Consider the following 18,223-nt stretch of genomic DNA (forward strand, 5'->3'; position numbering starts at 1 on the left):
GCAGAAAGTACCACTTCCTGTCGGGGAAAATCGGTATGGAGCTTCTGCTCGACGGACTAATCTTGACGCAGTTTCTTTTCCCAGATCGTCAACGAAGCGGCAAAATACCGTTATCGCTCCGGAGACCTTTTCAACTGTGGAAGCCTAACCATCAGAGCACCATGGGGCTGTGTCGGTCATGGCGCTCTCTATCACTCTCAGAGCCCAGAAGCCTTTTTTGCCCACTGTCCAGGAATAAAGGTATCGGAATTAGACCAGATCGGGTTCCGTCGTGCTTATCCGAGTGTCTCCCCGGCTAGATTCTACTTACTTTCCTTACTCTACTGTAATCTCCCAAACGCTCAGTACAACGCTCGGCTCGATAAACGCCACTCTGGTCGTTCGACCGATTGATGGACTGCTAGTAATGATGATAATTGTGGTATTTGTCAAGCGCTCACTAGGTGTCATGCACCGTACTGAGTTGGATACAAGCAGATCAGGTTGGATGCAGTCCCTGTCCCACGTGGGGTTCACAGTCTCCATCCCCATTTTACAGGTGAGGTTAGTGAATGATAATAATTATAATTATGGTATTTGTTAAGTGCTGACTGTGTGTTGAGCACTGTTCTAAGTGCCGGGGTAGCTACAAAGTAATCAGGTTGTCCCGCGTGGGGCTCACAGTCTTAATTTCCATTACACAGATTGAGGTAACTGAGGGCCGGAGAGATGAAGTGACTTGCCCAGGGTCACACAGAAGATAAGTGGCGGAGCCGGCGTCAGAACCCGTGACCTTCTGACTCGCAGGCCAGTGCTCTGGCCCCTCTGCCGTGTTGTATCAGCCAAGTGTGCTGTAATTTGTAAGAAGGGGCTCTTTTTGAAAAATAGTTTGTTAGGTGCTTACTGTGTGCCAGGATCTGTACACGCTGGAAGCAGCGCGGCTCAGTGGAAAGAGCCTGGGCTTCGGAGTCAGGAGTCATGGGTTCGACTCCCGGCTCTGCCCCTTGTCAGCTGTGTGACTGTGGGCGAGTCACTTCACTTCTCTGTGCGACAGTCACCTCATCTGTAAAATGGGGATTAACTGTGAGCCTCACGTGGGACGACCCGATGACCCTGTATCTCCCCCAGCGCTTAGAACGGTGCTCTGCACATAGTAAGTGCTCAACAAATACCAACATTATTACTAAGCCTTGGGATAGATGCAAGGTTTGGTCCAGGTGGTGGAGCTGGGGCTAGAACCCAGGTTTCCCGACTCCCCCTGTTTGTGCTTTTTCCACTAGGTCACACTGCGTCCACATTTTTTTCCTTCTTATTGTATGCGTTAAGTGCTCACTATGTGGCAGGCACTGTACTGTGTGCTGGGGTAGTTACAAAATAAGCAGATTGGGCACTTTAGCCATTTGACAGATGAGATACCTGAGGCCCAGAGGAGTGAAGCCCCTATGGGACACCTTACTAGACTGTTAGCTACACTATGGTCCCTCTAGACTAAATTTGTTACGGACCTGGAAGGTGCCTGCTAATTCTGTTGTATTGGACTCTCCCAAGCGCTTAGTCCACTGCTCTGCACATAGTAAGCGCTCAGTAAATACGATTGATAACTCTAGGTTTGACCAACGCATAGTATAAATACACTCCAGCCCCGCCTTGTTAACGACTCCTGTTCTTACATCCTGACATTCAAAGGTGAATTTAAACAAAAATTCCAAGCCTTTTAACGTTTGCAATTTCTTCTAGGTGGTAGTGCCAAGAAGCCCTCTTCAGGCCAAGGGACTGCTTCTGTCTTGTATCGAAGATAAAAATCCCTGCATATTTTTCGAACCTAAAATACTCTACAGAGCCGCAGGTACACTTTGCTTTCCATTTTCTCATCTTGTCAGTGCAGTAGCTACGGGCGCGTGTGCGTACGTAATTTTGTTGTCCCAGACCCCGTCTTAAATTTGGGAACGCATCTCTGATGAATTCTGATTCTGTAGGGGCCTGAGCCAATTTAGGGGTGGGAGAAATGGTGTTGGGTTTTCTGACGCCCTGTCTCCCCGTCCCGTTCCTTCTTTTTTTTTTTCTTTTTGTTAAGTTCTTTCTATGTGCAGGCACTGTACGAAACACTGAGGTGGATATAAGCTAATCAGGTTGGACACAGTCCATGTCCGACAAGGTGATCACAATCTTAAGAGCCCCCTTCTAGACTGAGAGACCATTATAGGGTAGGGATTGTCTGTATCTGTTGCCGAATTCTATTTTCCAAGCGCTTAGTACAGTGCTCTGCACACAGTAAGTGCTCAATAAAAATGATCGAATGAATGAAATTTACAGATAAAGTGACTGAAACTAATCAGGTTGGACACATTCCGTGTCCCGTGTGGCCTTGAAGTCGTACGGATCTGGGTTCTAGTTCCCACTCTGCCACTTGTCTGCTTAGTGACCTTGAGTGAGTCACTTAACCTCTTGGGTCTCAGTTATTCAGTTGGGTCTCTTGGACGTGTAGAGAGAAGGGAGTTTCCAGACCAGAAGGAGGATACGGGCGAGGGGTCGACAGAGAGAGAGTTGAGATGAAGGTACGGTGGATAAGTTGGCATTAGAGAAGCGTAGTATGCAGACGGAGTCATCAACGATCTATTTTTCACAGCAAATAGTATTGTTTTAAGAAGCATAGTTTCACGTTATTAAGAAAAATGGGGAGTGATCTGTAATGTTTTGGAACCAAAGGTGCACTTAGGTTAAAACATTTTTGCGTCTCTAGGATTTATTTTTATTTTGGAAATGATTCAGATTGAAGCCCTAGAATGCTTTGAATGGGTATCTAGTGGTCTCTGGAGACCGGAAATGGAATTCGGTTTACGTTCGTTTATTAGTTTACAATTACAAAAGTGCCTTTGAAAGTATTTGTCTTGTTAACAATGAGGAAGATCTAGTGTTCTCATAGGAATACTGAAGAAAAATACCACTGAAACATCGAGGAGCCTTTTTTCAGCAATTTCTTAGGGGTGAGAATAATTTTTTTAATGGTATTTGTTACTCACTTACTACATGCCAGGCAGTGTACTAAGCGCTGAGGTAGATACAAGTTAATCAGGTTGAACGCATCCATGTCTCACATGGGGCTCATAGTTGTAATCTCTGTTTTACACATGAGGTCACTGAGGCCCAGAGAAGTGAAGTGACTTGTCCCAGGTCACACAGCAGACAGGCAGCAGAGCCGGAATTAGAACCCAGGCCCGTGCTCTATCCGCTTCATTTTTCTAGCACTGCAGGCTTTCATCTCATAGGTTGATGCCCCAAAGTGAAAATTAGCTAAATTGAACCAAGATTTTCTGAAAGAACGCCCTGGTGTGGGGGCGTGTCATAAGCTCATTGTGGAAATGTGTCTGTTTATTATATATCGTACTCTCCTAAGCACTTAGTATGGTGCTTTGCACCCAATAAGCTCTCAATAAAGACTGACTGACCGACTGTCGGGTCCCATCGGCTAGAATTGTTTTTGAAAATGTTTATATGGGAATGGTTCGTTAAGATGTTTATTTATTTCAGTAAAGTGAAGGAAATTGGAAAGAGGAAATGGAGGAAAAGATAGTCCATTTGTAGGTCATTGCCTTGCTTGCTCTTTCTGTGGCATTTTAATGGGAAAAGAGGGATGCACACAGATGCTCACCCCACTCCAGTCCGTACTTCACTCTGCTGCCCGGATCATTTTTCTACAGAAACGCTTAGGACGTCTTTCCCCACTCCTCAGGAAACCCCAGTGGTTGCCTGTCCAACCTCTGCTTCAAGCAAAAACTCCTCACCATTGGCTTCGAAGCAGTCAATCACCTCGCCCCCCTCCCACCTCACCTCGCTACTCTTCTACTACAACTTAGCTCGAGGACTTGGCTCCTCTAATGCCAACCTACTCGCTTGAACCTCGATCTTATCTATCTCGCCGCCGACTTTTTACCCACGTCCTGCCTCTGTCCTGGAATGCTTTCCCTCCTCTTATCCCACAGATGATTACTTTCCCCACTTCAAAGCCTTTTTGAAGGCCGTCTCCTCCTAGAGGCCCTCCGCGATTAAGCCCTCATTCCCTCTTTTCTCCCTTCCGCGTCATCCTGACTCTCTCCCTTCATCACCACCCCCGCCCCCGGCCCCACACCACCTATTTGTATATCTGTAGTTCATTTATTTAAATTAACGTCTGTGCCCCCTTCTAGACTGTAAGCTTCCTGGGGGCAGGGAACGTGTCTGTTATATTGTTGTGTTGTCCTCTCCCAAGCGCCTAGTACAGTGCCTTGCGCACAGGGAGCGCTCAGCAAGTACGATCGACTGATTGATTTGTTTTTGTCCGTCTGTCTCCCCCGATTAGACTGTAAGCCCGTCGATGGGCAGGGATTGTCTCTATCTGTTGCCAAATTGTACGATCCGAGCGCTTGGTACGGTGCCCTGCCCATAGTAAGTGCTCAATGAATGAACGAATGATTGTCCCGGCTCAGTCCTTCGTCGTTCTCCGGGCCGCCAGCATTCTGGAAGCAATCCCCGCGACTCCGCAAGGTCTGATGTGGTGGCAAGGCAGGGAAGAGGATCCAGTCACCTGAGGGAAATATTCCTCTTCCGCCTGTTGCAAACTACCGGCTTTCCACCCGGACGACATAAAACGAGACCGTCCAGTCCCTGCTACCTTTGCCGGTCCAGTCCGGTAGCGGCAGCCTCACTGGGAAGCAGCATGGCGTAGTGGACAGAGCACGGGCCCGGGAGTCAGCGGGTCACGGCTTCTAAGCCCGGCTCCGCCTCTTGTCTCCCGTGTGGCCTGGGGCAAGTCGCTTCACTTCTATGTGCCTCAGTTGCCTCCTCTGTAAAATGGGGATTGAGACTGTGAGCCCCGTGTGGAACATTAGCTTGTATCTATCTTTACTTGTATCGACCCCAGAGCTTAGTACAGTGTCTGGCACAAAGTAAGCGCTTAACAAATGCCATTATTATTATTACTCTTGTCTCTCCCAGCGCTTAGTAACGTGTCTGGATCAGAGTAAGCGCTTAACGAAAGCCACAATCATCATCATTCAGCTTAGGGGAAAATAAAGGTGTTCCTTTAGGTTTTCTACATTAGTTTCACAGATGGGAAGTGTTCTTCACACAGTGGGGAGGGGGTAGGCGGCGGAAGAGGCCGGGGCTGGTCACTCGTCGTGGGGATGGTGGGTGGGGGGAAGAGCACACCCGAGGATAAGGCCTTTGCCGGTGACTCAGATCTCCCCGTGGAGGAGATTTTCAGAGCCTCAATTTTTTCCGGCTTCTCAGAGGGAAAACTGGTGCGTTAGGCAGAGTAGTAGAGCAGATGAGTATGTCAGACTCAATTGTAGCTGAAGCAGTTTATTAGTGTCTCGTTCCTGTGACATAAGTTGGTATCTCAAGATTAAGATTTTTTTTTTTAAAGTTAGACTAGGGAGGTTTTCCTTGGATAGTATTTCTCTAAGTGATGTTTGTGGGAAGTGGACAGTAGACTATTCAGCATTAAAAAGACAACGCTGCTCTCTCCGGGTCTTCAAATTCAGAAGCGGCCAAGAATAGCCGAGGGTTGCTTGGTAATTCTATTATTTTCCGTGTGAGCTCGTTGAAATTGCCATTTGACTTCTGCCTAAATGTCAGAAGGATGTTTAGGAGCCCTAGATGACAAGAACAGCTTGGTTTGACCATAAAAAAAAAAAAAAGCTACCAGTGTGTGCAATGTCAAGGGTCCAGAGAGGAGAAAATGAGTCATTGAAGCTCTATCAGATATAGGTATCTCGTGGAGAAACTATTCTGATGTGTCTTTTGACCTTTTCAGTTTCATTTAATTGTACTCTATATGACATCAGAGATGTTGGAATAAATATGACTTTCATCAGTGGTTGTTATAGCAACAAAGCAGGTAAGACTAAAAGCCTTGCGTGGCTTTCTTTCTAGTGTTCAAATTACCATTCAGGCATAGGGAGGGTATTAACAGACCGGCTCGAGGGTAGGGCCGGAAGGTTGGTATAATGAAATTCGTAATATTTTCAGGATAAGGCAGGCTGACCTTTTACCGTGAGATGGTTTTAGCAAATTAGATTTACATTTTCAACATTTAATTTTCGCCCTCGCACTTGGATAATGCACTCTTTTTTCACCACCGGCCTCGGCCCCACAGCACTGATGTACCTAACTGAAATTTATTTATTTCTATTAATGTCCGTCTCCCCCTCTAGACCGTAAGTTTGTCGTTGGCAGGAAACTTGTCTACCAATTCCGTTAACACTCCCAAGCACTTAACACGCTCTGTACACAGTAAGCGCCTAATAAACACGACTGATTAATTATACTCGGAACAGTGAGAAAACAGGCACCGTATATTTTTCATTTGATTTAGGCAGTTGACATCCACGCAAATAGTAAATCTCATCCCAGAGGCTCATATACATGGGAAGCAGCGTGGCTCCGTGGAAAAGAGCCTGGGCTTCGGAGTCAGAGGTCATGAGTTCGACTCCCGGCTCTGCCACTTGTCAGCTGTGTGACTGTGGGCGAGTCGCTTCACTTCTCTGTGCCTCACTTCCCTCATCTGTAAAATGGGGATTAACTGTGAGCCTCACGTGGGACGACCTGATTACCCTGTATCTACCCCAGCGCTTAGAACAGTGCTCAGCACATAGTAAGCGCTTAAATACCAACATTATTATAGACAGAGTTGCTTACATAAGCAGGCGGGATGGAGTGATCAAGGATCTGTGACTAGTTATGGCTATTTAGCCTTAGAAAGAGAGTCTCATCTGAGTGCAAGAGACAAAATATTAATAGTAATGATAATGGTATTTGTTAAGCGCCTACTCTGTGCAAGACACCGTACTAAGCGCCGGACTGAGCCCGACCTTGTGAAAAAAAGCACGGAACTGGAGTCAGCAGACCCAGGTTCTAATCCTGGCTCTGCCTCTTACCTCCCTTTTGACCTTGGGCCAGTCTCTTAACTTCCCTGTACTTCAGTTTCCTCTTCTGTAAAATAAGGATTCGACACCTGTTCTGCCTCAGACGGTGCACCTCAGGTGGGTCGGGGACTGGGTCTGATAATAATAATAATAATGTTGGTATTTGTTAAGCGCTTACTATGTGCCGAGCACTGTTCTAAGCGCTGGGGTAGACAAAGGGGAATCGGGTTGTCCCACGTGGGGCTCACAGTCTTAATCCCCATTTTACAGATGAGGGAACTGAGGCACAGAGAAGTTAAGTGACTCGCCCACAGTCACACAGCCGACAAGTCACACAGCCGACAAATAATAATGTTGGTATTTGTTAAGCGCTTACTATGTGCCGAGCACTGTTCTAAGCGCTGGGGTAGACATGGGGAATCAGGTTGTCCCACGTGGGGCTCACAGTCTGATCTGATCGTGCGCTTAGCACAGTGTGTAGCACATAGCAAGCCCTGAACAAACATTGCCATTATTATTCATTTTATCAGCGGAGTCTCTCAACAAGACCAGAGAAGGAGCCTCAGTTCTGACACTTCGGGACTAAGAACCTACATGAAGGGGTGGATCGTAGCGATTGTGGTGGGTAGCACAGAGTCTGTCAGTTGTATTTACTGAGCGCTCACTGTGTGCGGAGCACCGTACTAAGAACCTGGGAGAGTACAATATAACAATATAACAGACACATTCCCTGCCTACCGTGAGCTCACGGTCTGGAGAGGGAAACAGACATTAATGTACATTAAAAAAAATTACAGATATATACCGATACCGATTTGTACATTCCAAGCGCTTAATACAATGCTCTGCACATAGTAAGCGCTCAATAAATACTACTGAATGAATGAATATGCATAGGTACTTTAGGAAAGACAAGGGACATGAAAGAAGAAGCAGTAAGAGAGATGCAGAATCACCTCCCTGGATTGGCCTAGGCGTCATTCCTTCGGGCAGAAACTTTCCCCGCTCTTGGCCCAACCCCAGCAGGTTTTACCCAGGGATCCTGACTCCCAGAGCCTGACTCTCTCCACGGGACCAAACTGGGTATCGATGAACGGGATTGCTTTGGCCAAGCGTCTACCGATTCGCCCTCGAGACTGTAAGCTCATTGTGGGGAGGGAAAGTGTCTGTTGTTGTATTGTCCTCTCCCAAGTGCTTAGTATAGTGCTCTGCGCACAGTGAGTGCTCAGTAAATACGATCGACTGATTGATTGTCTCCCCCGATTAGACCGAAAGCCCATCAGAGGGCAGGGACTGTCTCTGTTACCGATTTGTCCATTCCAAGCGCTTAGTACAGTGCTCTGCGCATAGTAAGCGCTCAATAAATACTATTGAATGAATGAATGATTGGTTAATGATGCCAACTGAAAGCCTGTTGCAGCCTCTGAGGAAATCCTGTTTTTGTAAGTGCTCGCCGAATGGCCTGAAACTTGTAGAAGCAGCTTGAAGCAGGGTGGCCTAACGGATGGAGTGCGGGCCTGGGGGTCAGAAGGACCTGAGTCCTAATCCCTCCTCCTCCTCCACAAGGTCTGCTGTGTGACCTTGGGCAAGCCACTTTGCTTCTCTGGGCCTCAGGTCCCTCATCTGTAAAATGGGGATTTAAGACTGTGAGCCCCGTGTGGGACAAGGACAGCATCCGACCTGATTAGCTTCTATCTATCCCAGCTCTTAGTGCTGTGCCTGATATGTATTAAGCGCTTAACAAATATTATATATAAAAAAAGAACAATGGCTACCAGTGGCCCCTAGGGCTCCCCAGGAATCCAGCCCCGCTGCCCTATCCGGCAATTCAGAGCACACCGGCTCCCAAAAGCATGGAATACTTTCCCCTTGTTGCTGGGAGAGAAAAAACGACCTGGGAAAGGACGGGAAGGAGTAAGGAAGAGCACAGCAGAGGAAAAGAGGGGCAGAGCTGGAGATTGAGGCAAAGGGGGATAGGACGGAGATTTCCCACGAGAAGAGAGGAACACGAGGACCCTGAGAGAGATGGAGACCACGACCTCGTCAGTGAAACGGAGTGAGCTAGACAACACTGTAGTAATTCTAATAATAATTGTGGAATTTGGTAAATGCTTACTCTGTGGCAAGCTCTGTAATAAATGCTTGGGTAGGGATGAGGTAATCAGGTCCTAAATGAGGTTCACATTAGAGGGAGGAGGCAACTGAGGCATGGAGAAGTGAAATGACTTGCCCAAGGTCCCACAGCAGATGAGTGGCGGAGCCGGGATTAGAACCCAGGCCCTCTGATTCCCAGACCCGGGTTCTTTCCACAAGGCCGTGCCACTTTCTGTATTTCAGAGGGTTCGGCGTCTAAGCTGAGTATTTTTTCTTCTTCTTCTTTTTTAAATGAGAAGAAAACATCCATTTGTTGACTTCTGATTGTTTTCAAAGCCAGACAGAGTCGTAAACACAGCAAAGTGTTTGTCCTGAGGATTGTAAACTACCGTGGAAATGGTTTACAATTTCCTCTGTCCAGCTCTGAAGAGATTCTGTTTGTAAAGGGATTCTATTTATTTATTTTATTTTTTATTTTCGTGGCATTTGCTGAGCGCTTACTACGTGTCTGGCACTTCACTAAGCGCTGAGGTAAAATTAGGTTGGACACAGTCCCTGTCTCACATAGGGCTCGCAGTCTTAATCCCCCTTTTACAGATGAGGGAACTGAGGCACGGTCAAGGGAAGTGACTTGCCCAAGGTCACACAGCCGACAAGCGGAGGTGCTGGGATTAGAACCCGGGTCCTTCGGAACCCCAGGCCCGGGCTGTATCCTCCAGGCCACGCGGCTTCTCTGGGCAGTCGGGTCCGTTGGGCAGCCAAGCGCGTGGACGCCACTGGGGTCATTCTCACCTCTAAACTTTAAGCTCGATGTGGGAAGGGACCGTGACCGTTATATTGTTCCGTTGTACTCTCCCAAGCGCTTAATACAGTGCTCTGCACACAGTAAGAGCTCAATAATATAATTGACTGACTCACCACCTCAGCAGTTGCCAAATCCACCCTCAGGATACCCCAGCACTTAGTACGGTGCCTGAGATTAAATCCCCATTTAGACCGGGAGCCCGTCACTGGGCAGGGATTGTCTCTATCTGTTGCCGAATTGTCCGTTCCAAGCGCTTAGTACAGTGCTCTGCACACAGTAATCGCTCAATAAATACTATTGAATGAATGGCAAATAGTGTGAGTGAGGTGATGGAAGGTTCAAGTTTAGTCATTTGAATAAAATCCATTCTGTGTGGATTTGGACCCCCGGAAGCAGCGTGGCCTAGTGGATAGAGGACGGGCCTGGGAGTCAGAAGGTCACGGCTTCTAGTTCCGGCTCCGCCACTTGTCTGCTGTGTGACCTTGTGCAAGTCATTTCATTTCTCTGTGCTTCAGTCTCCTCGTCTGTAAAATGGGGATTGAGAACGTGAGCTCCCTGTGGAACAGGGACTGCATCCAATCCAGTTTTCTTATATACACCCCAATGCTTAGTACAGCGCCTGACACCTAGTAAGTATTCAACAAATACCACAATTATTATTATTATCACTATGGCTTAGGGGATAGAGCACGGGCCTGGGAGTCAGAAGACGGTGGTTTCGAATCCCGGCTCCGCCACTCGTCTGCTGTGAGACCTTAGGCGAGTCACTCCGCGCCTCTGCGGCTCAGTTCTCTCATCTGTGAAATGGGGATTGAAACTGTGAACCCCGTGTGGAACGGGGACTGTGCCCATCCCGATTTGCTTGGATCCACCCCGGCACTTAGTACAGTGCCTGGCACATAGTAAGCGCTTAGCAAATGCCGTCGTTACTATTGCTATGATGTGTAAAATGGGGATTGAAACTACGTGCCCCATGTGGGACAGGGACTGTGCCCGACCCCGTTTGTTTGGTATCCGCTCCGGTGCCTAGTACAGTGCCTGGCCCGTAGTAAGCACTTGACAATCCCACAGTTATTATTATTTTTATTCCCTTCATTCTTTCGGCTCCCGCGTTTTTGAGTAAAGACAGCAGCCACTAGGGAGCATCAGAAGCTCAGCAAAGGATCTGGGTATCGCAGCCAGTAGCCATAACGCGCAGCCTTCAGTGACCCTTAAAGGGACTTTCTTCTGTTGCTATGTGCAGGAACTGTGTGTGTGTGTGTGTGTGCGTTTTTGTTTGTGTATGTGTGTGCATGCACCAGCTGGTGTTTGTTCCTCAGACGAAGGTGTCACCATCTCTCGGTCATCAGCCCTCGATGGAGGCATTTGTTTTGACTTTCCCCCCCCCAAAAAAAGATTCAGAGAAAAAGGAAGCTTACAACACTGATTCTTTCAGTCTTTGACAATTAGAACTTCTTAAAATCAGGTGGAAGGCGGGCAGAAGGAAGGGCCGTACAGGCTGATGCTACTCCAACCCTGACCTGTCTCCTTCTGCAGTCTCGCGTCTCCTCCTGCCTTGAGGGCATCTCTACTTGGATGTCCCTCCCCCCCCCCCCCCCCCCCCCCAAGGCCTCAAACTAGACGTGGCCAAAATATAACTCCTTTATCTTCTCCAGACTGTCTCATTATGGGCAGGGAACTTGTCTGTTAATTCTGTGGTATTGTCGTCAATCAGCCCGTCACTCGTGTTTATTGAGCGCTTACCGTGTGCCGAGCGCTCTCCTAAGCACTGAGACAGTAAACAGACACGTTCCCTGCCCACGACGAGTTCACGGTCTGGAAGGGAGATAGACTTTAATACTCCAATCCCATCCAAATCCTCTCAGATCAACCCATCAGTGGTATTCATCGAAGCACTTACTATGTGCAGAGCACTGTACTAAGGGCTTGGGAGAGGACAGTACATCTGTACTCATCTGTATAGATTAGCTTGTATTTACCCCAGCGCTTAGTACAACGCTTAGAGATTAGTGCAGAGAGGTTTGGAAATTAATATTCAAATGCTGTTAAAGTTTGGGAAGCCAGAAATGTGTTCTTGGGCTTTTCGGGTCAAGTTAATTTATGGGTGAAATGAAACAGAAAAGACAAATAAGCCGTAAAACCCGATAAACAGGTGAGTCATCTTACGGGTAGCCGACGATGAATTTTACTCTTCATTTTCCATATCTTTCCCTTTTGACCCAGTGTCCCATGGGGGAAGTCAGGATGCGGTGAGTAATGCGAAAAGTGAACAGTATGAAGGAGGAGTACAGTCATTGCTCCCTGGGAATCTTATTTTATTTTGAAAAATCTTGGAGTGGAAATGGTTCACTCTGCACAGGTGTCGGCTCCTCTGTCTACTCTGTGAGCTCGTTGTGGGCGGGGAATATGTCCGTTGTCCTGTTGTACTCACCCCAGTGCTTAATACAGCGCTGTACGCACAGTAAGCGCTCAGTAAGTATGACAATGAGTGAAAGAATGTATACACAAGCATATCTCTTCACGTTCCAGCAGGCATATCCACCGGGAGTCTAATAATACTGATGGTATTTGTTAAGCGCTTCCTATGTGCCACTCACTGTTCTAAGTCCTGAATAATATTGGTATTTAGGTGCTTACTATGTGCCAAGCACTGATCTAAACACTGGGGTAGTTACAAGCTAAACAGGTTGTCCCAAGTGGGGCTCACAATCTTAATCCCCATTTTACAGATGAAGTCACTGAGGCACAGAGAAGTTAAGTGACTTGCCAGAAGTCGCACAGCTGACTAGTGGCCGAGCTGGAATTAGAACCCAGGTCCCCTGACTCTCAGGCATTCTTTTTCCGCTGGGCCATGTCGCTTCTCACCTCTTGCCTGCTGTGGGACCTCGGGCAAATCACTTAACATCTCTGCCTCAGTTTCCTCATCTGCTAAAAGGGGATTAAATACCTATTCCCCCCTTTACTTGGTCCTTGAGCCTCATGTGGGACAGGGACTTTGTCCGACCGGATTAACTAAAATCACAGTGGTTGCCACACAATAAACGCTTAATACATGCGATCATCGTTATTCATTGATCTTTCGAGCGAAATGACGGTCAGACCAGAACGAAAGCCCCGACTGATAATGTTCGTTGGAAATCTTGGCTGCACTTGAGAGTCTGCTTTGGGATATCAGTTTCTGTCGAAGAAAATGGAGTGTGAGGAATGCCTCTCTCGAACATCTGTTCTCTTGTCGTTGAAAGCACGTGTTGTAAATCTGAGCCTTCTCCTTCCAACACTGACCACAGTACAAAGGTAGGCCAGAGAAGGCCCTTTCATTTTTAATAGTCCAAGGGAAGTGTTATCCAAACCCAAATCATCGTCCTGTGGTTCAAATAGCCAATATTTCATTTTCTTTCATCCACCCTCTGTCGTTTTGATATTTCTTCAATGGGCCATCTCCTCATTTGATTTCACAGCCGTTGCTAAATTTCCACTTGAAATCATTCTTCCCTCGGGTGATAATCTGAGTGAAGATGTGTTTTTTGTAAAGGAGATGTTCCCCCAGAAGTATCAGTCAAGGAACGTAGCCATTAAAGACACTGAAAGTAGGTAAACATAAGGAATACATGGAAAAGCTCCCGAATAGAAGACTCACTGTTTACTGATCACTTTCTGTGAGCAGAACTCTTCTCTAATACAGAGCCCTTTGTTGAGGAAAACTCGATTTCCAGTATGTGCCCCTTGACTTGACCGACCCCCCGTGCGGGCTCACAAGTTTTTCCAACTTCGTATCGTGTCCCGTCCAGGCAGACAAGCACTGTCGAAAGAACGTTCCCTAATTCCCCGACACCAATGTATCCAAAGGCCACAGTGAGAGAGAACGTCATGGAAGGACTAAGTCTATTTTTTTTTTTAAAATGGTATTTGTTAAGTGCTTCAACACTGTTCTAAGTGCTGGGGTTCATACAAGATAATCAGTTCGGATGCAGTCTGTGTTGCACATGGGGCTCACCACCTTAATCCTCATTTTACAGATGAGGTAACTGGGGCACAGAGAAGTGAGGTGACTTGCCCTAGGTCACACAGCAGACAAGGAGAGCTGGGATTAGAACCCAGGCCCTTCTGACTCCCAGGCCCGTGCTCTGACCATCAGAAGACACTGCTTCTCGTGCTGCTAGGTTGTTATTTGGATGTCACCTCACTTCTTAGCAAGTAATAGCCAAAGGGTGGTCAGTCATTCTTACAAGGAAATCCGTCCATTTCTTTCTGTTTTATCTCTGACTAGCAAAGTCGGGAATCTACTGGACAATTTAGTGTGTGAAAACATTGATAAAACTATTTATTAATTGATGTCGAGGCACTGTATGTCTCTGGAGCCTTTAAAATAGGAAACTTGTGGGTTTCGTTGATTTGTCTCATTCTTCAGCGGTGCCCAAAGTGGAGAGAAAAAACCCGCCATTCCACTAGATTAGTGCCACGACTCTTATGAGCGGCGTGGCTTAGTGGAAAGAGCACGGGCTTGGGAGTCAGAGGCCGTGGGTTCTAATCCTGGCTCCACCACTTGTCTGCTGGATGACCTTGGGCAAGTCGCTTCACTTCTCTGTGCCTCAGTTCCCTCATCTGTAAAATGGGGATTAAGACTGGGAGCCCCATGTGGGACAGGGACTGTGACCAACCTGATTATCTTGGAACAGTGCTGGGCACATAGTAAGTGCTTAACAAATACCATAGTTATTATTATTATTATTATTATTGTTATTACCAAGGACTTGGGAAGCACAGTGTGTCCCCCTCCCATAAGCGGCTTATACTTTAATAGGGGAGACAACCATAAAAACATTGTGAGTGGTCAAAATGAGTAACCGAGCACACATGAGTGCTAAGGATAATATCGATCAATCATATTTATTAAGCGCTTACGGTGTGCAGAGCACTGACCAAAGTGCTTAAGAAGAACACAATATAATAATATAACGAACACTTTGCCTGCCCACAACGACCTTACAGTCTAGAGACTAGAGGTTACAGTCTAGCGATCAGAACCCAGGACCTCTGATTCCCAGGGCTGAGCTCTTTCTACGAGGGGCACATTCTTCTCCCTGACAAAGACCGTTGAGAGACGAGGATACAGGCCATCGTCCGGAAAGAGATCTTAGCCCTGGTAAAGCAGATAAAGAAACAAGCTCTCAGTCACACGCTCTTCTCACATTCTCCCCAACTCCCACCCGAGGCCCGATGGATTCTTCTCAGCGTTGCTTGTTCCCGAGGCCTCTTTTCCCAGCTGAGAGTGATCTCCCGCCCCGACCTGGACACCTGCCGTGACTCCGTTTCCGATCTTCAACCCTTTCCCCGCTTCACTGGCAGTTGGAGAGGGACGTCTAGAAGGCTCTCCTCTCCGCCCCGCCAGATGATTCCTCCTCCTCTTGGCCCAGAGCGATTGCTTCAATCCTTTATCCCTCCGAGGACTTCGGGGTTGGCTTTGGAAAAGTCTGCAGTTCATGGGTGTTGAAGTGCTCTTGGAAATATAAGTCAGCATGGCGGTTGGCCCCGGTATCCTTGGCTGCACATTCTGGACCGTGGCCGACGGCTTGGCCGTCGGCGTGATTTATTCCGATAGGGTTTCGGCGTATCGGTCACCTTTCGAGGGCTACGCTCGTTGATAAGCTCTTGATTGCCGTCAAGAGTATTTTCCCCTCCGATACCCGGTAATAAATTACGTTCTGACTCTAATGAACTTACGGTATGCTTTCCCACTGAGTGGAAATAACTATTTCATGTTCGAGTTGTGCCGCTGTGAGGGTTTCCTGGTCTTCCAAGGCAGACGTCACTAAGGGAGAAGCGCCTAACCTTTGCTCGTTTCTCGCTGCGTTTTTTTCCAGTGGAACAAGTACCCATTGATCCGTTCTACATCCCTCTGTCTCAGGCCGAGGTGCTGCAAGAAGGAAGCGATGTCACTTTGGTCGCTTGGGGGACGCAGGTCAGTGAGTCTTTATTTAAAAAAAATGATAATAATACTGGCGATGATAATAATTGTAGTATTGGTTAAGCGCTTACTGTGCCCCAAGCACTGTTCTAAATGCTGGTGCAGATAGAAGATAATTCGGTCTAAGGGGGAGGGAGAAGAGGTATTGAATCCCCATTTTAAAGGTGTGGAAACCGAGGCACTGAGATGTTAAGAGACTTGCCCAGGGTCACACGGCAGGCAAGTGGGGAAACCCGGATTGGAACCCAGGTTTTCTGACTCCCGGGCCTGTGCTCTTTCCACTAGGCCACACTGCTTCCCTTAAGACACCTATGAAATGTAGAACAGCCTGGAAGCAGGTTTTCAGGCCTGGATCTTTATAACACAGAGCATGGACACCAATGCAGCGTAGCTTAGTGGAAAGAGCCCGGGCTTGGGAGTCAGAGGACGAGGGTTCTAATCCCAGATCCCCCACCTGTCCGCTGCGTGACTCTGGGCAAGCCACATAACTTCTCTGTGCCTCAGTTACCTCATCTGTAAAATGGGGATTAAGATCATGAGCCCCATGAGGGACAACCTGATTACCGAGAACAGTGCTTGGCACAGAGAAAGCACTTAACAAATGCCATAATAATTATCATTATTATTATTTTGGACATTCATTATAGGCCTCTGTACATCCTTTCTTACCCCAAAAGATGCTAGGAGGAATCATCACCATCATCATCATCATCATCAGTGGTATTTCTTGAGCACTTACTATGTGCAGAGCACTGTAAGGGCTTGGAAGAGTACAGTATAACGAAGTTGGCAGACACATTCCCTGCTCACAGTGGGTCAGTGAGTTTTTACTACGTGCAGAGCACGGTATGAATGCTTGGGCGAGTACAGAAGAGTAGACAAGATCCCTACCCTCAAGTCACAGACTTTCTAAACATTTGCCTTCAAAATTTTCTTTCCAAAAAAAAAAAAAAGGCTCCGTCTCATTGGAACTGATTCTTTCAGTTTTCCACAAGTGCTAATAGACATTGCAGTTAGTTTCAATTAGCTTTTTATTAAAAGGAATTTCCTAATGAACTAATGGGCAGGGACAATATCTATTAATTTGCATGGCTTTTCTCCCTTCAGAGCCTAGGCAGGGTGTATTCAATAAATGATGTGGTCATAGTAACACCGAGTGTACTCATTTTCACCGAAGCCAAACACCTGGTCTTGACAGCCATTTTGCCGCCTGAGAAACTGGCCTATAATGACTCTCTGAGAGAGAAATGATAAGCTTCGCTAATGTAGGATATGTGCCTTGAATGTCCAAGACAATTAGAACAACTAGTGATAATTCTTTCGTATATAGCTTTGACCAGTTTTTTTTTGTTGTTCTCCTGTCATACGAGACAAGTTATTACTCTGTAATGTTGGGTCTGGATATCTTCATCGGTGAAAAATGATTAAGATGACAAAGAACTTAAAATGGTTAATTCCCTCTGCCACGGCAGGACGCCAAAAATGAAATAAATGTTCTTGTTGGAAAAGCAAATGTATGTAGCGGGGAAGTTTATTCTGCTGCAAATTAATTTAGAAAGTCACTCCTGTGTTCCATTTCTGAACATTAATGGAGCAAGTGAGAGAAACTGCAAAGCTGAAATTCTTTTATGGTTCTTCCAAGGCTGGTCTAAGACCATATCGGCTCATCCCAAGTGGATTCCCTATGTGGATGGTTGCCTTGGCGCTTCAGAGCTGCTACTAAGGAGACTTGGGCTCAGCTTTCTCTTCTTTCCTACCTTTTCCTCCAAAACCTAATCCCCCGCCCTCCTCCCCCCAGCCTCTTCCCTAACCTAATTTATTTTAATAGCCGTCTCCCTCGCTAGACTGTAAGATTCTGGAGGATATGGATCATATCTCCCAGCTCTGTTGTTCTCTTTCAGTCGCTTAATAATGATGTTGGTATTTGTTAAGCGCTTACTATTATGTGCAGAGCACTGTTCGAAGCGCTGGGGTAGATACAGGGTGATCAGGTTGTCCCACATGGGGCTCACAGTTTTAATCCCCATTTTACAGATGAGGTAACTGAGACACAGAGAAGTTAAGTGACTTGCCCACAGTCATACAGCTGACAAGTGGCGGAGCTGGGATAGTACAGTGCTCCTTCCTCTCCCATTTTCCTGTCTCTGCCTACGTGGAAGCTACTATTCCCCTTTCCTAAAGATCCTCTCTCTCTTTCTGGAGTATTCCCAAGGCAAGTGGATTATTTTAGGTCCTGGGGGGTTATAAGAACCTATTTCTCCTCTCCCACCCTCTTGCCACAGGGGCATTGCTTTTCTTGAGGCAGGCGATCGGTTCCAGACGTGTGCGTGTTGGGTTGGGTTTTCCTCAGACCTTCCAACGCCCAGCGATGGTAGAAACAGAAGGGACATAAATTGCAGCGAGCCCCACTGGAGCAGTGTGGCCTAATGGATAGAGAGTCAGAAGGATGTGGGTTCTAATCTTGGCTCCTCCACCTGT

The 18,223-nt window shown here is 47.0% G+C and overlaps 1 protein-coding gene across 1 annotated transcript in view; it reads left to right on the forward strand.

The window, feature by feature from the left end:
- The window catches only part of BCKDHB (branched chain keto acid dehydrogenase E1 subunit beta), a 135,378-nt gene that overhangs the window by 19,129 nt on the left and 98,026 nt on the right, over positions 1–18,223 (forward strand). Inside the window, exons 5-7 of the mRNA XM_029047545.1 lie at positions 85–240; positions 1,717–1,825; positions 15,642–15,739. Of these exons, the coding sequence (XP_028903378.1) occupies positions 85–240; positions 1,717–1,825; positions 15,642–15,739 (363 nt within the window). The remainder of the gene's footprint in view (positions 1–84; positions 241–1,716; positions 1,826–15,641; positions 15,740–18,223) is intronic.

This window comes from Ornithorhynchus anatinus, chromosome 19, assembly GCF_004115215.2.
Source record: "Ornithorhynchus anatinus isolate Pmale09 chromosome 19, mOrnAna1.pri.v4, whole genome shotgun sequence".
In the NCBI taxonomy this organism is placed as follows: domain Eukaryota; kingdom Metazoa; phylum Chordata; class Mammalia; order Monotremata; family Ornithorhynchidae; genus Ornithorhynchus; species Ornithorhynchus anatinus.